At 46.4% G+C, this 20,010-nt stretch overlaps 6 protein-coding genes across 6 annotated transcripts; 5 read left to right on the forward strand and 1 right to left on the reverse strand.

Moving 5' to 3' along the window:
• Positions 1 to 90: 90 nt before the first annotated feature.
• N7478_005219 (carboxylesterase/lipase family protein) lies at positions 91 to 1,833 on the forward strand (the record flags this gene model as incomplete). Its single annotated transcript, XM_056921433.1, has 1 exon — positions 91 to 1,833. The coding sequence occupies one exon, from the start codon at positions 91 to 93 to the stop codon at positions 1,831 to 1,833; it is 1,743 nt and encodes a 580-aa protein (XP_056779470.1).
• Positions 1,834 to 3,231: 1,398 nt separating this feature from the next.
• Positions 3,232 to 4,835, forward strand: N7478_005220 (uncharacterized protein; the record flags this gene model as incomplete). Its single annotated transcript, XM_056921434.1, has 5 exons — positions 3,232 to 3,700; positions 3,758 to 4,048; positions 4,109 to 4,172; positions 4,252 to 4,274; positions 4,339 to 4,835. The coding sequence occupies 5 exons, from the start codon at positions 3,232 to 3,234 to the stop codon at positions 4,833 to 4,835; spliced, it is 1,344 nt and encodes a 447-aa protein (XP_056779471.1).
• A 1,202-nt stretch (positions 4,836 to 6,037) lies between these two features.
• On the forward strand, positions 6,038 to 7,682 carry N7478_005221 (uncharacterized protein; the record flags this gene model as incomplete). The annotated part of the gene is made up of 3 exons (XM_056921435.1): positions 6,038 to 6,967; positions 7,026 to 7,151; positions 7,203 to 7,682. 3 exons carry the CDS (start codon positions 6,038 to 6,040, stop codon positions 7,680 to 7,682), a joined length of 1,536 nt encoding a protein of 511 aa, XP_056779472.1.
• Positions 7,683 to 8,814: 1,132 nt separating this feature from the next.
• On the forward strand, positions 8,815 to 9,147 carry N7478_005222 (uncharacterized protein; the record flags this gene model as incomplete). The annotated part of the gene is made up of 1 exon (XM_056921436.1): positions 8,815 to 9,147. One exon carries the CDS (start codon positions 8,815 to 8,817, stop codon positions 9,145 to 9,147), a length of 333 nt encoding a protein of 110 aa, XP_056779473.1.
• A 2,688-nt stretch (positions 9,148 to 11,835) lies between these two features.
• Positions 11,836 to 14,610, forward strand: N7478_005223 (uncharacterized protein; the record flags this gene model as incomplete). The annotated part of the gene is made up of 3 exons (XM_056921437.1): positions 11,836 to 12,188; positions 12,247 to 13,947; positions 14,013 to 14,610. The coding sequence occupies 3 exons, from the start codon at positions 11,836 to 11,838 to the stop codon at positions 14,608 to 14,610; spliced, it is 2,652 nt and encodes an 883-aa protein (XP_056779474.1).
• A 1,294-nt stretch (positions 14,611 to 15,904) lies between these two features.
• On the reverse strand, positions 15,905 to 17,764 carry N7478_005224 (permease of the major facilitator superfamily; the record flags this gene model as incomplete). The annotated part of the gene is made up of 5 exons (XM_056921438.1): positions 15,905 to 16,129; positions 16,186 to 16,309; positions 16,358 to 16,604; positions 16,656 to 17,266; positions 17,319 to 17,764. 5 exons carry the CDS (start codon positions 17,762 to 17,764, stop codon positions 15,905 to 15,907), a joined length of 1,653 nt encoding a protein of 550 aa, XP_056779475.1.
• Between the last annotated feature and the right edge of the window lie 2,246 nt (positions 17,765 to 20,010).

Genomic DNA, 20,010 nt, shown 5'->3' on the forward strand with positions numbered 1-20,010 from the left:
CAGAGTCCTTAAGTATAAAAGACGGGCAGAAGACACGCATTGGATGCCAGAGCTGGTTGTGATTGAAACAGCCTCGCATCAATGGCATCCATGGCAATGAGATATCTCCTCCTCGGCCTCGGCCTGGGCCTATCTGGTGCCAACGCAATGCCAAATCAAGTTCTCGGCACTCGAACCAATTCCGAAAGTCGATCGAGCTCCGCTGTAGCCTCTGCAGAGTCTCCCACAGTCTATATTGACACCTATGCGGCCACGGTGCAGGGAAATCGATCACAATACGTCAATTCAGTCTACAACTTCAAGGCCATCCCGTTTGCCTCAGCCCCTACCGGCGAGTATCGTTGGAAGCATCCGCAGCACGTTTCTGGATGGTCAGGTATTCGTGATGCGACCCACTTTGCCCCAGACTGTCCACAAACCGGGTCGGATAACTATTCTGAGGATTGTCTGTATTTGAACATTTGGACTCCAGACTCGGTTCCGCTCAACAATGTGGTCAATAACACCATTACTGGCATTGGTGTTTCTCCAGCCAACACGACCGAGAGTTTACCTGTTTACGTCTGGTTCTATGGTGGCCGCTTCGGCGCCGGCTCTGCTAGTCAGTCGACATTTGATGGTGCCGGGTTGGCTGCTAAGGGTGTTGTCGTCGTGACCGTTAACTATCGTCTCGGGGCGTTGGGCTGGCTTGCGCATCCGGAATTGAGCGCTACCTCGGGAAGTGGAACCTCCGGCAACTATGGTCTGGTCGATCAACAGGCTTCGTTGCACTGGACAAACGAAAACATTGCTGCTTTTGGTGGTGATGCTTCGCGGATCACTATTGGTGGGCAATCTGCAGGCGCTGCGTCGGTGTTAGACCACCTCAACAGTGAACTGGCAGATGATCTTTTCGAGCAAGTCATCTCTGAAAGTGGTGCTACCTATCCATCGAACCCGCTCATTGGTAGTCTTGCTGAGAGCTACCGTCATTTGGGCGAAGCTGAAAAACAAGGCGTCTCTTACCTTTCCAGCCTCAACATCAGCAACATCACCGTGGCGCGTGATGCACCCCTCGACTTGTTCTTGGATAGCGGTGATTTGAATGATGTTACTTTCAAGGACACTGTCTTTGCAAACAACTCGGCTTATATTGAGCCTCCCTTGTTTAGACCCGTGTTAGATGGATATGTGCTTCCAGCCACCTACCATGAAATGCTCGTGCGCGGAAACCACACAACTGCTCCCGTGTTGACCGGAGGCAATCTTGATGAGAACGGAGCCACACCAAACCCCGGCTTCACTGTCAGTAGCTACAAAGCACAGAGTCAATACGAATTTGGCAGTGTTGGACTGGCAGAGGAATACTTCAAGCTGTACCCTGCTGGTAGCAGTAACACGAGCGCCGACACCGCCATCAACACCTTCTACCAAGACCAGACGAAGGTTTCCATTTGGCTCTGGGCAAGCGAGTACCTTGCTGGGTCTGCGCGCAATACTTCCGGCAATGGAACCTACCAAACATATACCTACTATTGGACACACGCCCCTCCCGGTCAGGATGCAGGTGCCTACCATGGCAGTGAGCTCAACTATGCGTTCAACAACTTGTATGCGACCGACTTGCCTTGGACTTCCAAGGATTATGAAATCGCCGACAAGCTTTCCAGCTACTGGGCAAACTTCATCAGCTCTGGCAATCCTAATGGTAAAGGTTTGCCTCAGTGGCCAGAGGCCAGTTCAAAGAAGGCAGTCACTATGGAGCTTGGCGACGCGTGGAAGCCCATCACCGTGGCTAGTGAGGAGAAGATCTCATTCATCCGCAAATGGTTCTCCAAGTGGCCAGTTTATTAGTTTAAAAATAGGCAATAGACCCGTTATTGAGTGAAGATAACCGACACTCTGGTAGCTTTTATCTTCATTTCAACCTTTTTGGTCTCTGTATATCGATATTTACAGAATACTAGTATTTTCCTTTCTCTTTCAGAATAGCAACCCCTCCCTAAAGTATGATCCTCTCATGTGCAATCTTGAGCCGCGCGCTAATTGTTTGGTCATCGAGCTTTGGGACATGATCCATTTCGAACTTGACTAATTAGTATACCGTAATTTGGATTTTTGATGTGTCCACGAGTGTTGCTATCGGCCTCCGTAGTTACCTAGCCACTGGCACTCTCCCCTTGCATTGATTTCAATCGGCTGCGGTCATCATCAAAGGGTGTCCCCATAAGCAATCTACTCCTGTCTCAAAAACCCATTGCTCTCTATGAGGATGAGGGGGTTTACAAGCACTGGCGACTATTCGTCGATGGCCCCACAAAGCAAGAAAAGAAAATCCTCCAGGTCATGGGCTCCTCCTCACGATACTATCTCGATCCGTTGAACATTGATGCCTGTGATCTACCTCAGCTTCTGGAAATGATTCACATTTGCGATGTTCCGACTTCCAAAATCCAATCCATTGAAAAAGCGGGCGCAGAGGCAGTGATCCACAATGAATTCCCGGGCTACAATTGTCAAGACTATGTGCTTGAGCTGCTAGATGAATTGGAGGCAAGACAAATCATTATTGGGAGACGAAAATTACAAGCGACAAAAGGATATTGTGAAACGCAAGCAGGAGGGGCTTGAATGAGCCAAATAACTGTGTATCTTGGCGTTGCTGTTTATGAAACAAAGGGGGGCCCACCACTAGCTAAATCCACTAATTAGCAGTTCAGTGTTGGCGTTATCTCCAGTATTAGTAGAATATGCCAATATTAGAATCTGCATAATGCTAAATTCTATCACCATTTTGTGGTCTCAACCCTCAAGAATAATCCCATTGGTGCACTTGCTCAATCCAAGTTCTTCACATTCTTTTAGGCATTCCGGGTGGGGAGGGTGAGCCCTCCGTGGCGTTTTAAGTCAGGAGTAGGACAGGTCTGGCGCCACTTGAAACAACGCCATTGATTTTCCCATGAATAAGTGCCGGGGCTTGGAACCCTCAAAGCACTATCTCACCTCGAGACACTCGGCGTCGTATCTTGATTACAGGGAAATTAAGCTACGCGCATAAATAGCGTCGAACTCTTTGGACAGTAATTGGTTGAAAAATATTAAGGATGGCAGTTCATCTGGATTTCTTCCGATACTCCACATCAAAGCATAAACGAAAAAGGAATGGGCCTTTCTCCTGATTTGAGTATTTGAGCTGAGCTTCCCTTTATGTTGATAAGTTCTTTGTTAGAAAAATTCCATCAGGATAGCACCATGCAGCTGAAAACCCTCTTCCTTGGCCTCGGCTGGCTATCTGTCGGCTGGGCACAGCTTGCAGATACCACCGATTACCCCATCGGTCCGTTGACTTCCTCGAGTACGAAATGGGCTAAAAAGGTCTGTGACATCACAGATTATGGTGCTGTTGCAGATGGTGCGACAGATTCTGGGCCTGCGATCCTCGCGGCCTTCGATGCTTGCTCTTCCGGGGGTGTAGTGAATATTCCATCGGGAACTTTCGCATTGGCAACTTGGGTGACTTTGAATGGCGGCAGTGCATGGGCTATCAATTTGGAGGGAATCATTGTTCGCACAGGTACTGCAGGGGGTAACATGATTTACATTGAGCACAGCACGGATTTCGAGATTTACTCTTCTCGTGGTGAGGGTGCTATGCAAGGATATGGATATCAATTCCATGAACAAGGAGAATACGGACCGCGCCTGTTGCGTCTTTATGATGGTGAGTGATGCTTTATCTAACATTTCCAGTATAAATATTTGAGCTGACAATTTTAAGTGACTAACTTTGCCATCCATGATATCGCTCTGGTTGATTCCCCGGCTTTCCATTTGACGCTCGACACTTGCAACCAGGGTGAAGTATACAACCTAATCATTCGTGGCGGAAACGAGGGCGGTTTGGATGGCATTGACTTATGGGGATTCGATATCTGGGTTCACGATGTTGAGGTAACAAATAAGGATGAGTGTGTGACTGTTAAGAGTCCAGCGAACCATATTCTCGTGGAGAACGTTTATTGCAACTGGTCTGGGGGTTGTGCAATGGGCTCTTTAGGCGTTGATACCGGTACGTTCAAGCTATGTATAATCAAGCATCTATCTCGTCAACTAACTTTATGCCCTAAAGATATCTCAAAGGTTGTATACCAAAATATTTACACGGTTAATTCAAATCAGATGTTTATGTTCAAGTTCGTCTTTCATTCTTGATATCTTAGCTTTACTTATCATAGAACTCCCTCTAACTTCTTCTTTTAACTCCACCTACAGGAGCAATGGAGGCAATGGAACAGGTAAGTTGAATCTCATAAAATCTTCATCTTCACCAGGCAATCTAGCTAACGAAATATCTATTAGTCACCGATGTCACCCTTGAAAACTTCATTGGTCATGAGAATGCGTATTCTCTCTACATTGACGCCTACTGGTCCTCCGAAACCCTAGCGGCCGGAGATGGCGTCTTGTACAACTCTATCACCTTCAAAGACTGGACCGGAACATGCCTGAACGGAGCTCAGCGGCCGCCATTGTATGTTTTGTGTCCTTCAACTCAGCCATGCACCAATATTATCATTGAAGACTTTGCGATGTGGACCGAGTCCGGAAGTACTGAGTACTATAAATGCGCGGATGCCTGGGGCTCAGGATATTGCTTAAAGGCAGGATCAGCGCATACTGAGTACGGAACAGTGACGTCGACTCTGACTTCTGCACCATCGGGCTACACAGCTACGACCATGCCGGGTCAATTGACTGCGGGGCTGGGACTCACTACATCTATTGCAATTCCCACTGTCCCCAACACGTTCTTTCCGGGAGCTACACCGGCCACGGCCCGAGTGTACGGTAGCTAGTTTGCTTACAAGTTGAATTGAATTGCTTCAGGCAAGCATATTATGAAAACTCGCGGGCAATTATGCAGTGCCATGGTTACTACGTTCATGTATTTCATAACGCTTTCCTTCGTTTGCCTTGAAGCAACATCAAGCTGATATTTATGATATTGATAATAAAAAATCTTCAAATCATCAATCTGCCCCGACGAAAAAAAAACTTAAAAAACTTCGGCTGTCCCCGGATGAAATCTCGTTGAGATGCCCAGGTGGCGTGAAAAGATTAATCTCCACCCATTGGTTGTACAAAACGTGGACTCCACCACCTCCGTGGGGGTACTTACGGGGAGTCGTGGGATCTCGGCTTCAGCCCGAAAATGCTCGGTATCCGTCCTTGCTACGAGAATGTAGGAAGTAAAAGGCAAGGAGTCACCTGGGATTCTTGGTGTGTAAATATCTGAGCCCGGTCATTGTTCTACTTGTAATTAGGAGGGTATGTACTGTACTACCAACGTTGTACACTGTGAACCCTTGACTCGGGGTGGAGAAACAACCGACCCGGAACCCCGTGACATTCGGAACCCGTGACTCTCGGGACCCGTGACCTTCACACCACACTTTTTACTAGTGTCTCTCACGTGATCCCCGCTCCATTCCTTGCCGATTCTTTCTTTTTCTACTGCACAACAATAATCTTGGGGATGCGGGTTGAATTAATCTCCACAGACTCTGGATTTGTCACGCCAATATGAAAAGACCATGTGTTGAAAAGCCACAGAACTCTAAACCGGTGTAATGTCGGGGTCCCCAGGGGCACAATTTTCCTCATGCTTCGCTTTTCTCCTCATTCCAAGGTTGTTTACCCGATTCCCCACACACAGACCGGCCCGATTGGCAAATCATGACTGAACACGGGAACCCCAGCCGTCTGTTCTCCGCTTCTCGGAGACCCTACAACCGATACAACTTGCCGTAGCACACACTGAAATCCCGATGGTAGTGGTCAATCTCCACCAGAACCCCCGCAAATGACGATGGTTTTCGCGTGGGGGTCACTGGGGTTTACACACAAGAAAATTAGCGTGGGGTTTGGGGGAAAGAGTTGACCAGGCATTCCTTAAATCAAGGGAGAAGAGAAAAACTCTGCCCCTGCCTCCTGTTCCTTTTTCCTTCTCGTTTTCTTCTTTAGTGAGAAACGAGCCTGGGATCTGTATGCACACACAATGGCCGGCGATATTTCACGAGAAAATGACCACATTACGGTCGACGTCGAGAAGGAGAGGATTGAAAACCTCGAGCATGTGGCTGAGCCACAGAATGCTATTCCACGCATTGACCCAGCTCGTCGAGCTGTCGTCGAGAAGAGTCTAAAGCGCAAACTTGATGCCAGGTGCAGTCTGTTCGTGCTGATTTACATCATGAACTACCTTGACCGAAATAATATCTCTGCCGCTCGCTTGAAGGGTTTGCAGACAGACCTTAATCTCACCGATACCCAATACTCAACATGTTTGAGTATTCTCTATGTCGGATATATTCTGATGCAGGTACCATCCAACATGTTCATCAACCGCATCCAGCGACCCTCGATCTATATTTCCATTTCGATGACTCTTTGGGGTCTCATCTCTACTCTCTCCGGAAACGCAAGGAACTTTGGTGATATGGTTGCTATTCGTTTCCTTCTGGGTTTCGTCGAGGCAGCTTTCCTTCCTGGTGCCCTCCTTATCCTTTCCAAGTGGTACACTCGCAAGGAACTCACAACTCGAAATGCCATCCTGTTCTGTGGTAACCTTATCTCCAACGCGTTCTCTTCCCTTGTCGCCGCTGGTGTGTTGTCCAACATGCAAGGTGTTCTGGGCCACGCTGCTTGGCGATGGTTGTTCTGGATCGAAGGCTCCATTACTATGACCATCGCCATCTCTGCTGGATTTATCTTGCCTGATCTGCCTACCAATGCACGTGGCTTCACTGAGGAGGAGCGTCTCGTCGCCCAGCTCCGCATCATGGAAGACGTTGGTGAAGCTGATACCGATGACAATGAGCAGAGTCCCTTCGCTGGTCTCATGATGGCTCTGAAGGATTTCAAAATCTATATCATGATGCTTTCTTTCACTGCTTACGTCGTGGGATTGTCATTCAATGCTTTCTTCGTAAGTTTCAACCATAACACACAACCCATTGGATAGTTATGCTGACTTTTATTTCTAGCCTACTCTTACAGGTACTCTTGGATTCGGCTATGTTCCTACCCTGCTCATGAGTGCTCCTCCTTGGGTCTTCTCGTGTATTTTCTCTGTCGTCAACGCCTGGCACGCCGACAGGACTCAAGAAAAGGTGAGACTGACACTTCCTCCTGCAATTTAATGAATCTTACTGACCTCTCAGATCTGGCACATCTACGGTCCAATCTTCATGGGTCTGGTTGGCTTCATCATCAGCATGTCAACCCTGAACGTAGCAGCTCGTTATGTCGCCCTCTTCCTCCAAGCCGGCTCTTACGCAGGATTCATCGTCTTCTACTCCTGGATCAGCTCCTCCTTCCCTCGTCCACCGGCCAAGCGAGCCGTCGCCTTAGCCCTGATCAACGCTTTTAGTCAACTTGGTAATGTTGCAGGCTCATACGTGTGGAACCTTTCCGAGAACGGCTACCGCAAGAGTTACGGAATCGTGACTGCTATGTTCGGCATCACTATTGTTGGGTTCTGGGGCTTCCGAATGATCCTTGTCCACTTGAATAAAAAGATTGAGGAAAGTGAGGTTCAAATGGATGCTGGACATACCGAAGGCCAAACTGGCAATGATGGATTTATCGAGAGTGCTGATGAATCTTTGCGCATGCGCAAGGGATTCAGGTACCTGGTTTAGAGTGCTGGGCCACTTGTATCAGATCTCCTCGTGTTTGCACTTTTGGGTGCATGTCAAATTTTGGTTGTAGCCCAAATATTCTGGTTAAATTGGGCGACTAGCACGACTATTTGAGATACGAAGCTATAAGATAGATATCATATGAGCTACCTATACCTAAATTTGAAAGTTTCTGCTTGTTATCTACCCTTGGCGCTCATGACTGCAAACCCAAGCATAATTTTTTTCTAATCTCGAAGACTGTTTCTGAATTCCCATTCTAACAAGCTTGCTGACATATCGAGATGCACTATCCACGCTATTTTGCAAAAGTAGAAAGGCAAGTCTCCATTATACAAGGAATATCATCATTTTCTCTTTATTTCTTCATTTAATGTTAAAATTCTGGTTTCTTCTACATACTCGCGCATGATGTGTGGGCCATTGAATCCTTATACTGACAAAAAACATCCTCGTTCGTCGCACAACCCCCTCGACAAGATGCTGGCAAGTCCAAAGTCTTGCGAATTTATTTTGATATATTCACATTTTCCTCCTCCGCCCCCTCCTCCCTTGCTAGATTTCTGACCGTATGCATCTTGGGTGGTAGTCTTTAGATGATAATGAAGCTCTATTCTCTTTGTTCTCCTACGGAATGAACCGTGTGCCTTTTCTTCAGCCTTTCTCTTGCTGGTCTCTATACTCCATTTTCACTACTTCATTTTTGTCGCCTTCTTTTCCATTCCTTCTTTCATTTTCATTTTCCTTGGCTGAATTCAATCTTTCCAAATACACATTCCCAATACCACACTTGTCGCACTGACACAAAGCCATTCGAAGTCAAAGTAAACACGACTGTGTCAAAGGTGTCAAAGGCTGCCCCGGCTCCGTTGATCAAAGAATCCCGACAGTCAGGCCTTTGCTAGGGAATTTAAAGTCTTTTAAGTTCTTTCATCTCGTAGCCACAACATTGCTGACAGTCTTGTTTGCATGTCTAACACTGTTTGCTAATGGCCGATTTTAGCTATTTTTGTCAATTCAAGTCTCTTTGTTGCAAATTTGTTTTTCCAATATAAATACTATTCTCGTGGCTAGGACTTGGTAAACTGGAGACAAAGACTTGAGGCTACGACATCGATAGTCATCGCTCAATATGGCGGTCAGGGTCGCAGATGACGAGATCGCCCATACGCCTACGAAGAAAGGTCGTCTGGGAATGATGGTTGATAGATTTCAACAGAAGGTTACAAAGTCCAAATCCAAGAGAAATTCCAAGAATAAGACAAAAAGCAAGAAACAGAGCAAGAAAAAGTCCCAAGGCAGAGTATGGGATCCCGAGAAGTCATATGTAGAAACTATAACCCCGCCGAAATTCGAACCAAAGGGCCCTAGAATGAGATGGCAGGTTACAGGGGAGCCTATTTTGGATCCCAGCAAGATTCCTGAAGGTTGGAATGACGAGGAGCCTGACCTCGACCCTGAGTGAGTTTCACTGGTCTTTTAAACTGCAGGGATTCCCCTATGGTCCTCCTGGACACCGCCGCCTGTCACCCATCCGACACACGCAAAGAAGAACGAAATCACTAACAACTATGACAGTGATCTTGACGCACATATTGAAAGAGGCGAGGCGAGGATTCAAGAAAAAATATTACCTGTTGTGTTTGAAGCCAAGCTAAAGCTGTTACAAAGGCGCCTAAAAAAGAGAGAGTAAGAACCATGGCCCTCTTAGGATTGTTTATAATATCTCTAACCTAAGCTAGAATTATGATGAAGCATGCTCCTGGCCTCACATACGATTCTGTACGCCGATTAGAAACTTTATGTATGATCCACGATTGGATTACTAGAACATCCGAATCGGAAACCTGGGAGTTGTTGGAAACTGTCAGGTGTCTTATCACATCCTATCAAAGAAAAGATCTCGAATGGACTCCCGGTCTTGTAACATACTGGTCTAATGGAAAACAACTTTGCCAGCCAAGAACTTTTGACTGGAAGGAGTTTGATGGCTTAACGCAAAGCATAAAGGATGGGGTGCGTTTTGGGTAGAAGGGGTAAGCTAGTAGTTTTCAACTGCAAGTAAAAGAAAGTGGCTAAAGAAGGCTAGCTCATGGTAACAAGCTTCACGGACCTGGGCCCGGGCAGATATTTTATCAGCATAAAACGTTATATCCGGCAGTGTGGCCAAACGAGAGATAGAATAGTGAAGCCAATGTCAAGGTATGTGTCTCCAAGCTCAGGCTTATCCAGTTGCCTTCCCTAGCAATCGATTTCAGGTCTTCTGACTATTTCATATTTCTAGATTCCAATTGCCCTTCGGATACCTGGTGCCCAATCTGGTGTCACACACGCCCCAACGCGAGTTTATCATGAGGTATCGAGTGTCCCAGATTCTGTGGTGGCATCCACCATACCTTTGGCTGGTGAAAAACGACCCGCGCCAAATTTAGAGGGCCCATAGGTAGAAGGAGGCCCACTTTCCTCTACGCGCCACGATATGTACATGCCATATCCACATTATACTTTCTGGATGCAAGACGACACCGGGTCCCAGATCATGCAGATCTCCAGGTATGACCTGGAGCTTTTACAACAACTTGAATCCCGTGCTTCGAGATCCGAGATTCCTTTGCCGCCCGTAATGGGTATTACGGCCTTTTATGGTTGTGACGAAAGATTAGTCTTCAGGGTTGTAAGACCCCTCGAAGTCAACATGTTCGATGATAAAGGGAAGGCAATGTCTCCAAACTGGGATTGGGTAGAGTGCGCCATCAAGAATAGACAAGGTGATCCTGATGTCACCATCAGGCTCGCTGGTCCGTGGCTTCGGCACAGATTTTATACTGCCACGAGTCCAGATAAATCTGGCCGGCTTTACGTTCACGATAAGTTCAGGGGGTTTCTCCATGTAAATAGGCCAGGTGAACTTCGCTTCGGGATCTGGCTCATTGGCTGTCTATATTTTGGAGTCTTTTCATTTCTAGTTTCTTTTTTTTTTGGCCCTTTTTCTCTTTTCTCTCCTTGTTAGTGATTTGTCTCCTTTGGTCTTTAGTTATGTATGTATTGGTTTCAAGCTATCGGTTTCAATGCGCTATTTGAGGTCTAGTTTGTTCCATTTCCAAATTAAATGAGCCAGATCCTTCAGGATTCCTCATAATCTAGAAATATTGCGAGATATCCTGAAAGTTAAGTTGGATCTGTCAGCCCCACCCTCGAGGACTTACTCATGTAGGGAGTACAGCCCTATGGAGTAAAGGTCGTTTAATGCGCCAAGAAGAACAAAAATAGAACCTCCCCAAAGCTGACTTTTCCCTCGTAACAGGAAGACTGTACGAAATACTTGTAGAAAAATCTGATTTGTCGAGAACCTGATTCTAAAATACAAATATTCAAGAAATTCCCCCAGGGGTTGGCCATGTCCGAGCGTCTTATTTTTTTTGCTTTCGGGCAGATTTACCCGGCGTAAAGTCCTCCGTACGGAGTACAATGTGGCACTTGGGTTATTGGTTCTTTTATGAACCCCGCTAATGCCAGGTTATCATGGCCAATGACAGCCAATGCCCTGAATTGCTCGCGTGCACGGTCGTAGCTGATTGAGGGGAGTCAGCTAAGGGGCCACGCGTTCCCAAGGTCCGAGGATACTGGATATGTTAGCATTTGAACAAAAGAGACGACTTTGTAAATATTTAAGACACTGTTCAAGAATGTGAAGTGGCTTTTTTAAGGCCAGCCAGGCCATTTCGGGGGAATTGTCAAACCACCGAGGTGCCGCAGCCCCAATACCACCCAGATAAAAAAGGGTCCAATAGTGGATCTTGGTATCATCTTGGCGATACAAATCAAGGATAGATACTACTACGGGGAATCAGAGGGCCCATTCAGAGCCCAAATCAGAGAATTTCAGGAAAGATGTGGGGTTGGGGGCGGGAGTGTGAGCACACGAGCACTTGCGCACACGAGCGAGAGAGTTTTCCCGATGACGGTGCCAACGTCCCGGACTGCCGATCTCCTACCGGAAGCATCTTATGGTGGAGAGGACGAACACCTGGAATTCCCCTTTACCCTTATCTCCGTCGAAATCAAATCTCTGCGTTGGATCAAACTTTGAACTTCCTACTCTCTTTCGTCTCTTTATGATTTCTAAAGGTCCCCTCATACTTCCTGGTGCGATATGAAATCCCCCTGGAAGCCGTCGGAGGGCACTTCGAAGAGGATCCAAGCCTACTTTTGGGCGGTGGTCCTCTTCGGCCTCAAGGTCGCGAAATCCCCCCAGCTTTATGCTGATCGCGCCTGGGAAGCCTCGCGCAGATACTTCTTCTCCGTGACTTTTATCTCGCTGGTGCTTTCGAAATGCTTTCGCCTCGCCCTACACCACAAATCTTTAGGGATCGTGTCCCTCGTCCTCTGGGGCCCCACATTCTTCTTAGTGGATATCGTAGTGATTCTGGTCGCGTGCCTGTTTACCCGATGGTTTAAATCGTGGATTTTGCGGGATATCGCCGCACTAGTGACTGTGTCATTCAGGTATACTGCTGTGAAACACACTTGTCGAAAAATGATTAGATGCTAACTTCTTCTTCAGTGCAGGTGTTTCGTGCATGGTCGCCGCCAATATCTCCTATTGCTCGCAAATGGGCTATGAGATTCACTGGCGAAAGAGTGCCAAGGGCTTCCATCAGGACTCTCCCCCTCCCGGTTTTCTCCTATCCGCAATCGCCGTTGGTCTGCTCACAGAGGGCTCGATATTGATCAGCGCCTACTTCCTTGCCCCATATCTATTCCGAGTCACTTGGGCTGTTTTGGGTGTATGGGGCTCTATCGTCCCCGCTAAGCTTCATTTCCAGCGTCAAGAGAAAAGCCTCCCCGACCCAGAGACATACGAGCAGGTTGCTTTGGATGATTATGAGGATGGACAAAATGATGACGACTCTGTGGGTGGGCTAGATGCTCCCCAGGCTCCTCCTAAGGAAAAGAAGAGCCGGTCATTACCGTTGCGCATTCTCGTCATAGTATGCAGCTTAACCGTGATACTATTCAGTCTGATCCGCCCACGAGATATGGCTTATAGTTTTTACTCCGAATCTATACCTTTCGCGCCTTTTGGTCGTCCGAAACATCTGCCATTTGACGAAAGCATTGCAGCTTTACCAGGCGATTTCAGCTGGTTGGGGAATAGGACCGCCCTGGACACATTCCCTACCTTTGAATGGTTAAAAATGTTCGACTCTCCAGATACGTCGGCGTTCTCTCCTTTCCAGGTGAACGGGTACGAAGACACGATTCACAAGGAGAACTTTTTCGAGGAACACTACAATCCGTTGAAGGACCCTCTTCACACGCCAAACCTTGATAAAAAGATTCTGGACTCTATCAGTGGGGCCCTTCACAGTGGAGATGTTAAGATCAAGCATATTGTTCTCCTCAAATTAGAGAGTAATCGACAAGACGTGTGGCCCTTCCGCACTGATTCCCTCATCATGGATCTGATCAAAGACTCTTATAAGGGCGTCGTTCCTGATGAGGTCGAAGCAAGACTCGCCAATATTACCCCCACAGCTGAGCGATTGACCGGGTTCAAGACGGGTTTCAACAAGGAATCCGCGCCTGTCAAGCCATATGGTGGTATCAGTGCAAGCAATGCTTACACTGCCGGTACCTATACATTGAAGAGTATCACTGGTAGCGTTTGTGGAATGAACCCCATGGCCGTCGAAGGCAATATGGAATACTACCACGACTTATACCAGCCATGTCTGCCCCAGATATTGAAGGCATTGAATCAGCAACCCGATGTCTCCAGCCAGGCGGACGATTGGACTTCCTGGCCATGGTACTCAAGTTGGATGCAAGCTAACTCTGATGGCTGGGATAAACAAGGTCTGCTTACCCCACGTTTGGGATACGACAGTATCCTCTCGAAGACAGCAATCAACGAAGCTGGTGGTAAATACGTACCAGAAGAAAACGAGCGAGAGGAGAAATACGGACATGAGGACAAAATGCTGAAGAATCATATCCGAGATCTTTTCGCCGATGCTGAGAAGAATAACACTCGCGTATTCCTCACCCACATGACGCATGAAACACATACTCCTTGGTTCAGACCTGGTGACTACGAAAGCTATGATGAGTATATGGGTGGCGCGTCGGACGGACGTAACAAGCAGATCAATGGATATCTCAATACCATGCACTATCAAGATGAGTGGGTGTCCGACATTATGGGAGTTCTGGAGGATGCGGGTGTCGCCAATGAAACTCTCCTCATTATGGCCGGCGACCAGTAAGTTTCTTCTTATTCCAGGATATCTCGGTCTGTAACCATCGTGTCTTAACTAACAATCACAGTGGTATCTCTCTTCCCAACGACGGTGGTATTACAGCAAACCACGATCCACACGTTGCTAATTTCCACGTTCCTCTTCACTTTTCGCACCCCGGTATCCCCCAGATCGAGGTCAGCGATGCAGTCATCTCTACCCAAATTCTCCCCACCCTCCTTGATCTCCTTATCGAGACATCTTCTATGAATGACCTTTCGACACAAATCCTCAAGGATCTGCTTCCTCTATATGAAGGCCAATCAATGCTTCGTCCGCTCATCCCAGAGCATGATGGAAAGCAGGAATGGCATTTCTCTACTATGAACCCCGGTGGCACATGGGTCTCGATGCGCTCAGCCCCTGAGCCATACCGTCTCATCGTGCCGCTCATTCCTGATGCACCATGGCGATTCAGCGATATCGTCACCGACCCATTGGAACTCCACGTCGCCGAAGACCTCGACATTCTTACTCTAGTAGAAATTGTTCAGGTGCGACACGGCTCCCATGCGGCTAAGTGGGTGAACGAAGCCGCGCACGTGGGTCAATGGTGGATTAAAGAGAACCATCGCCGCTGGGGCCACGATCCTGTAGCGGAGAAGAAAAAGGACGATGACGCTTAAACGCCTATCTTCTGGGTTGATATTTTCTTCTTCATTAATACTTGGCATATAACAAGGTTCTTGGCCACTGGCGGGCTAAATTTGCGTGATGATTGAGCAACATGCCATGTGACACCCACAGGTGAAGCCATTGGGTGCTCTGTTCCCGTCGCGTTATGTATATTAATGGGCATTCAACGGCCCCGGTCATTTTCTATTCTCTATTTTCTTATTCTTTGATATCTAGACATGAACACTCCTGTTGGGGGGCTGTTATGTATGTACTCCTGGTAACGAAATTGCATATTAGGCATCGCTTCAAATTGTCATGTTTTGTCCATTTTCATATGACACTTTATGTCTGGATTAATTTAGACTGGATATTCAAGACAAATCTTAGAATTTGGCTTACTAATGTTATGTCTATATGAAATTCTCATCGAACATTCTTTTTTGAGATTGAGGACGTGAAGTATGAAGCGAATGCGCCGACCGACTGGATTTCCTTTCGGTCGATGAAGTTGATGGACAGGCGAGAACACAGCAATACCTTTCTTTCAATAGTCATCAATGTGGAGGCGATATCGCCAGTGAGAATACCGACATGAGCTTGGCGGTCAAAATTGTTGGTAAGTGTTAGCAGGGCCGTGAAAGTAAATGGTCGGTATCAATCTTCTTCCATTTCCTGACTGTCTAAAGCACACAGCTAGAATGATCATGTTCTTATGTGATGTTTTCGTTTTCTCGGGTCTCTGTTTGATCAAGTTCTAGATGTTCAACATAGCCGACTTCCGCAAGGGACTATGTCCTCCCTTCGTTTACAGTATGGCAAATTCATCCCTTGCCACCTTGAAACGGGCCTGTTATGTGGGCATCCACACGTAACTTGACCCTGCTCAATCTGTCTTTTACTTGTACTACTATATAAGAATTTCATTTATAGAGCTCCTTTTTCCATCATCAGCTGCTTAGGCGGTCGAGATCAGCTACACAGATTAGGCAGGGTGGATCTACAATCTAGCACAACTGTAGGTTCGTGGCAAACAAAAAAGAGGCTTAGGAGAGAGTTATTTTTGGATCGCAAAAAAACTGTATTGAAATGTGGGGAAATAAATAAATAGAAAGCAAGGTACAAGAACAAGAGTACTGTATACAATCAATGCCGTTTCGCCGCAGCCATTTGTCCATCCATCATTACGGCCATTTGCCTTATTAACCAATTCACAAGAATAAGTAAAAAAAAAAAGTATCTATCTATCGTATATTGAATGCAAAGAAAAGAGGGGTTTTTGGTCTTTTCTTTCCAGTCGCAGGTCTAAACGGCGACTTGTACACCCATTCGCTCTTTGGCCCCAGCACCTTTTCGGCTCACAGCGAATAGGCCAATCACTAGGCCCAACGCGGCGAATCCAGTTGAGCACCAAAGACCGGTCGAGTATTGATGAGCAAGTCCATGTCCTTTTCGGATATCAACAGCCTGGGTAGTTGCTGCGGAGATAGCAAGAGCGACGCCAGAACCAATTTGAAATGCGGTGTTAAGCTATCGTAATCACAAATTAGAATTATCCATCATAGAAAAGAAGGAGCTTCACTCACCATTCCACCGCAAAGGCTCTGAACCTCTGGTGGAACACTTGTCAAAAGTGTTGTACTCGTCGTAACGAAAATGAAAGACACAGCAGAAATACTGATAAGGGATGTAGCGAGTGTATTGATCCAGCTGTATTAGTTAGTGAGAGCCTTAATGATAGCTGATGGGTTCACATACAAGTCATCGGTATGGATAACTGTCAAGGCACTGGGTAGCGGAGCCAATACCGATAGGGTCAGGCCCGCGAGAAGACAGTATTTTGCGTTCATATATTCGAGCAGCTTTCCAGTTCCCAGTGACACGATGAATCCTATTACTCCCATGGGCAAGAAACGAATGGCGGTCTCACCAGCGGATAAATCATCAACTTTCTGCGCCATCAATACGATATAGTAGATGACATTCTGGTAGCTTCCATAGCAAGCTTTTTCAATTAGCAAATGAGCGTATATTTGTCGAATGATGGTAGACTTACTGAAGCCTGCGATCCAAAGACCCGCAAAATTTCGGATCTTCCAAAGAGAAAGGGGCATCAAAGGGTTGCTAATGTACTTCTCGAGGATAGTAAACCCAACAAGGAACCCAACGGCTAATATCAATAGAACGATAATGAATGGAGTACCCCATCCATACACTCCGCCACTCGAGAGAACAAATTGGAGCAGAATCAAGCCAACTGTTGACAGAATAGCGCCAAGGTAATCCATTCTTCCCCTGTCCTTCCCGGCGTCATGATCCTTGGGTAGAACAATGAGACCTAAGATTCCCAGCGAGCCGGTGATAATGGTAATCAGGTAGAATATGTACCTCCATCCCAACGATGAGGTAAGGAAACCACCGAAGATAAGGCCGGCGCAGAACCCAACGGTTCCCGATGCGGCATAGATTGACAATCCTCGAGTTCGATCAACACCCGTGAAGTATGAACTAATGATTCCAATAGCAGATGGCACGGTAAGTGATGCTCCTATTCCTTGGATTCCGCGGAAAACGGTGAGTTGGATAAAAGACTGGCCAAAGCCAATGGCTAGAGTCCAGATGGACAACCAGCAAAGGCCGGAGCAGAGAATCAACTTTCGCCCATATCTATGATTGTTAGCCAAATTCCATGTTTAAATTCAACATAATCTTCTCTTACCGATCAGATAAGGACCCAGCTAGTAGTAAAAATCCTCCAAACGCCAATGTATATGCTGATATCATCCATTGTAGATTTGTGTTGGATACTTCGAACTCTTCTTGGATCGAAGCCAATGCCATGTTAGAGCTGGTCATGAAAACGTTATCGAGAAATTGCGAGCCAGAAGTAACAAAAAGAATTAAAGCTCCCCTCCAAGACGCAAGCCGACCAAATTTTTGTGGTGACATCTCTAATTGAATGCTGTGTGTATCGTCCAAAGGAGACCCTTTGAGGGTTGAAATAGTATCGCTTTGAATAGTATCGAGAGTGTCTGGCGTTCCGGGGGATACAGGGATAGATGTGTCTTTGCGCTCAAGATACTCTGGAGCATTGACCCTTGAGTCGCATCCATTGTTTTGCCATGAGGTGCTCATCTGGCCACGAGTTCGGCGAATCCAATCCATGATTGAGTTTGTGTTTCAGCTGATTCCTGGGCTTGATAAGAAAGTAGAGGGATAAAAGGGACATTATCAGTATCTTTTATAGCATTCGAAGGGGAAATAAGCGCCCTACGTAAGAAGGTCTGAACTATGAGACTATCTTTGCTTGTGAAAAGTGGGTATTGCCCCTCCGCGAAGCATCCACAGGTGGGCCTTTTTTGCACGCAATCAATACCTACAATCAAGACTTGCACTGCCACCTCCATTCTCAGTAACTTGAAACTGGTGACAGTTTGCAAGGGCATGTTTATTACTTGCTCCTTCGTCTGACAATGAGGCAATATGATCGACAACTCGGTGGTTCATGCCCTTCCCGCCCACTGTGAGGCTCCCCGCTAAAGTTTATACTAAGACCCAAGCTTTCTTATAAATAATGGTTTAATACACCTAACTAATAATTAATTAAATTGGCCACCTTTCCATCCATCTGCCATGGCTAATATCGCTATTCGCTTTGAAGTTGCTAGCATTTGCCATGCTCTGGCTATGCGTGCAAGGTCAACGATTTACAGCGGCATACCTACCCAGATTGCGTTTGAGGGAAGAAGGGGTTTACCCAAATCAGTGATCGACCTTCAAATCAGGAAAGTATTTCGAATTGCTTAATTCTAGCTCTTTGTCATTGGTGAAGATCACCCGTCGAAGGGGCTGCTGATCATCGATCTCTTGGTTCAATTAGCGGGGATCTACAAGGGGTGGAGCTAATCAAAAAATCCGATTGTGCACTTTCGACTGTATGAAATCCCTTCTGTCTGGGAAACCTCGTACCTGGCAGATGAAGGCTGGCAGGAACTGCAATGCACTTTTTCTGCAGCGGTTCCCTTCGTCGAATCTAGTTCATTCTTGGATATGCGTCAAAAAATACGAACCCGAGAAGGAAACAGGTCGGGATAACACAATATCCGTGAAGAAACACATCCACAGTTATGGAATGGGGTATGTCCAAGCTTGCGTAAGAAACTATGTACATGACAGGATCACCCTGGGCCGGCTCAGTGTAAATTAAACGTGTGGGTGACTGGCTGTCGATCGTTTCAACCTGGAATCTGCTTCGTCATACATACATATTAACTTGAAAATTTGGCGTTTTTGAGTTGCGCGTCTTTTTCATTCTCGGAGGCAGGGGGGGCTTTCTCGGCTTGCCGTGAAAGAGAACAGAAAGTCCCGAACTGTAAAGTGAATCAAGCTACCAGCCATGCATGACGTAGAAGTTTAGCTTGTCACTTACCTAGACATCCTCTAGACGTCTAGTCCGATTTCGCAATCAGATAGAATGCGATATTATCTCTTGTGTCCGCGTGTGTGTTTGTGTTTGTTTTTTGTTTTTGTTTGTTCAATGATCGCCCTTGAGAGGAATGACAGCGAACTATCATTTGCACTGAACACTGGCAGGTGGTGAGCTCGATATCCTGTCTCAGCTCGGTAAACTGCCGGCAAGGTTAACCTCCCGTGGCACAGGCCCTCGGATGTCTTCGGTCGGGTTCCACCACGGTGGTGAAGCCGGCCGTCTCGGTGGGCTCCAGGAGCTAAACTTAAAATACACTTGGCTCCTGTGTGCTGATAATCACCCTGTGGGAATTTTGGGTAGGAAGCGCTAGGAAGTTAGACATAGTAGTAGTTAGTAGGCCTGGGTATACTTTGTAGTACATATAATATGGCCTTTACTGGGTGAAAAGGAAAAATTATCTTTGCGAAGTTGCTGTATGAATGAAATTTATTGACTATCGTGGTTTTGGAATGGCTTGCTATCTTGCTAGTGACTGTTGCATGATATAATATTGTTAGTACCTAGTATCATTTTTAACTAGGTTCAATTAATGTTAGTCGATAGTAGTATGATCATGGCAAGACTCGCTCGGCGGTTCCTAGGCTCGAGATAGGCAAGTTATATATGGAAGATTCTGCATTTAGAATTAATTTTGAAATGACTCTTATGATCGGTAATTGTTCACTTGGGGTGACTTTTTAGGAGCTGCTACTACTAATTGTATACTAGTAGTACTACTAGTGTGTAGAGGTTCAAGTTTACCGTGACTGTGATATATCTCTGAAGTTCTACCCGCAAATACCCAGCTGAGCACCTTGAACACACTCTGACCTGGGAAGTCTTGGAAATACTTTATGGAAATTGACAGAATCTTAAAAAATATGACAAGACTCGGTACTTGAATATGAGTAATTCGAAAATAAATCAAATCCTCTCACAAATA

This window comes from Penicillium angulare, assembly GCF_028827245.1.
Source record: "Penicillium angulare strain IBT 27051 chromosome Unknown utg000004l_segment0_segment0, whole genome shotgun sequence".
NCBI lineage: Eukaryota > Fungi > Ascomycota > Eurotiomycetes > Eurotiales > Aspergillaceae > Penicillium > Penicillium angulare.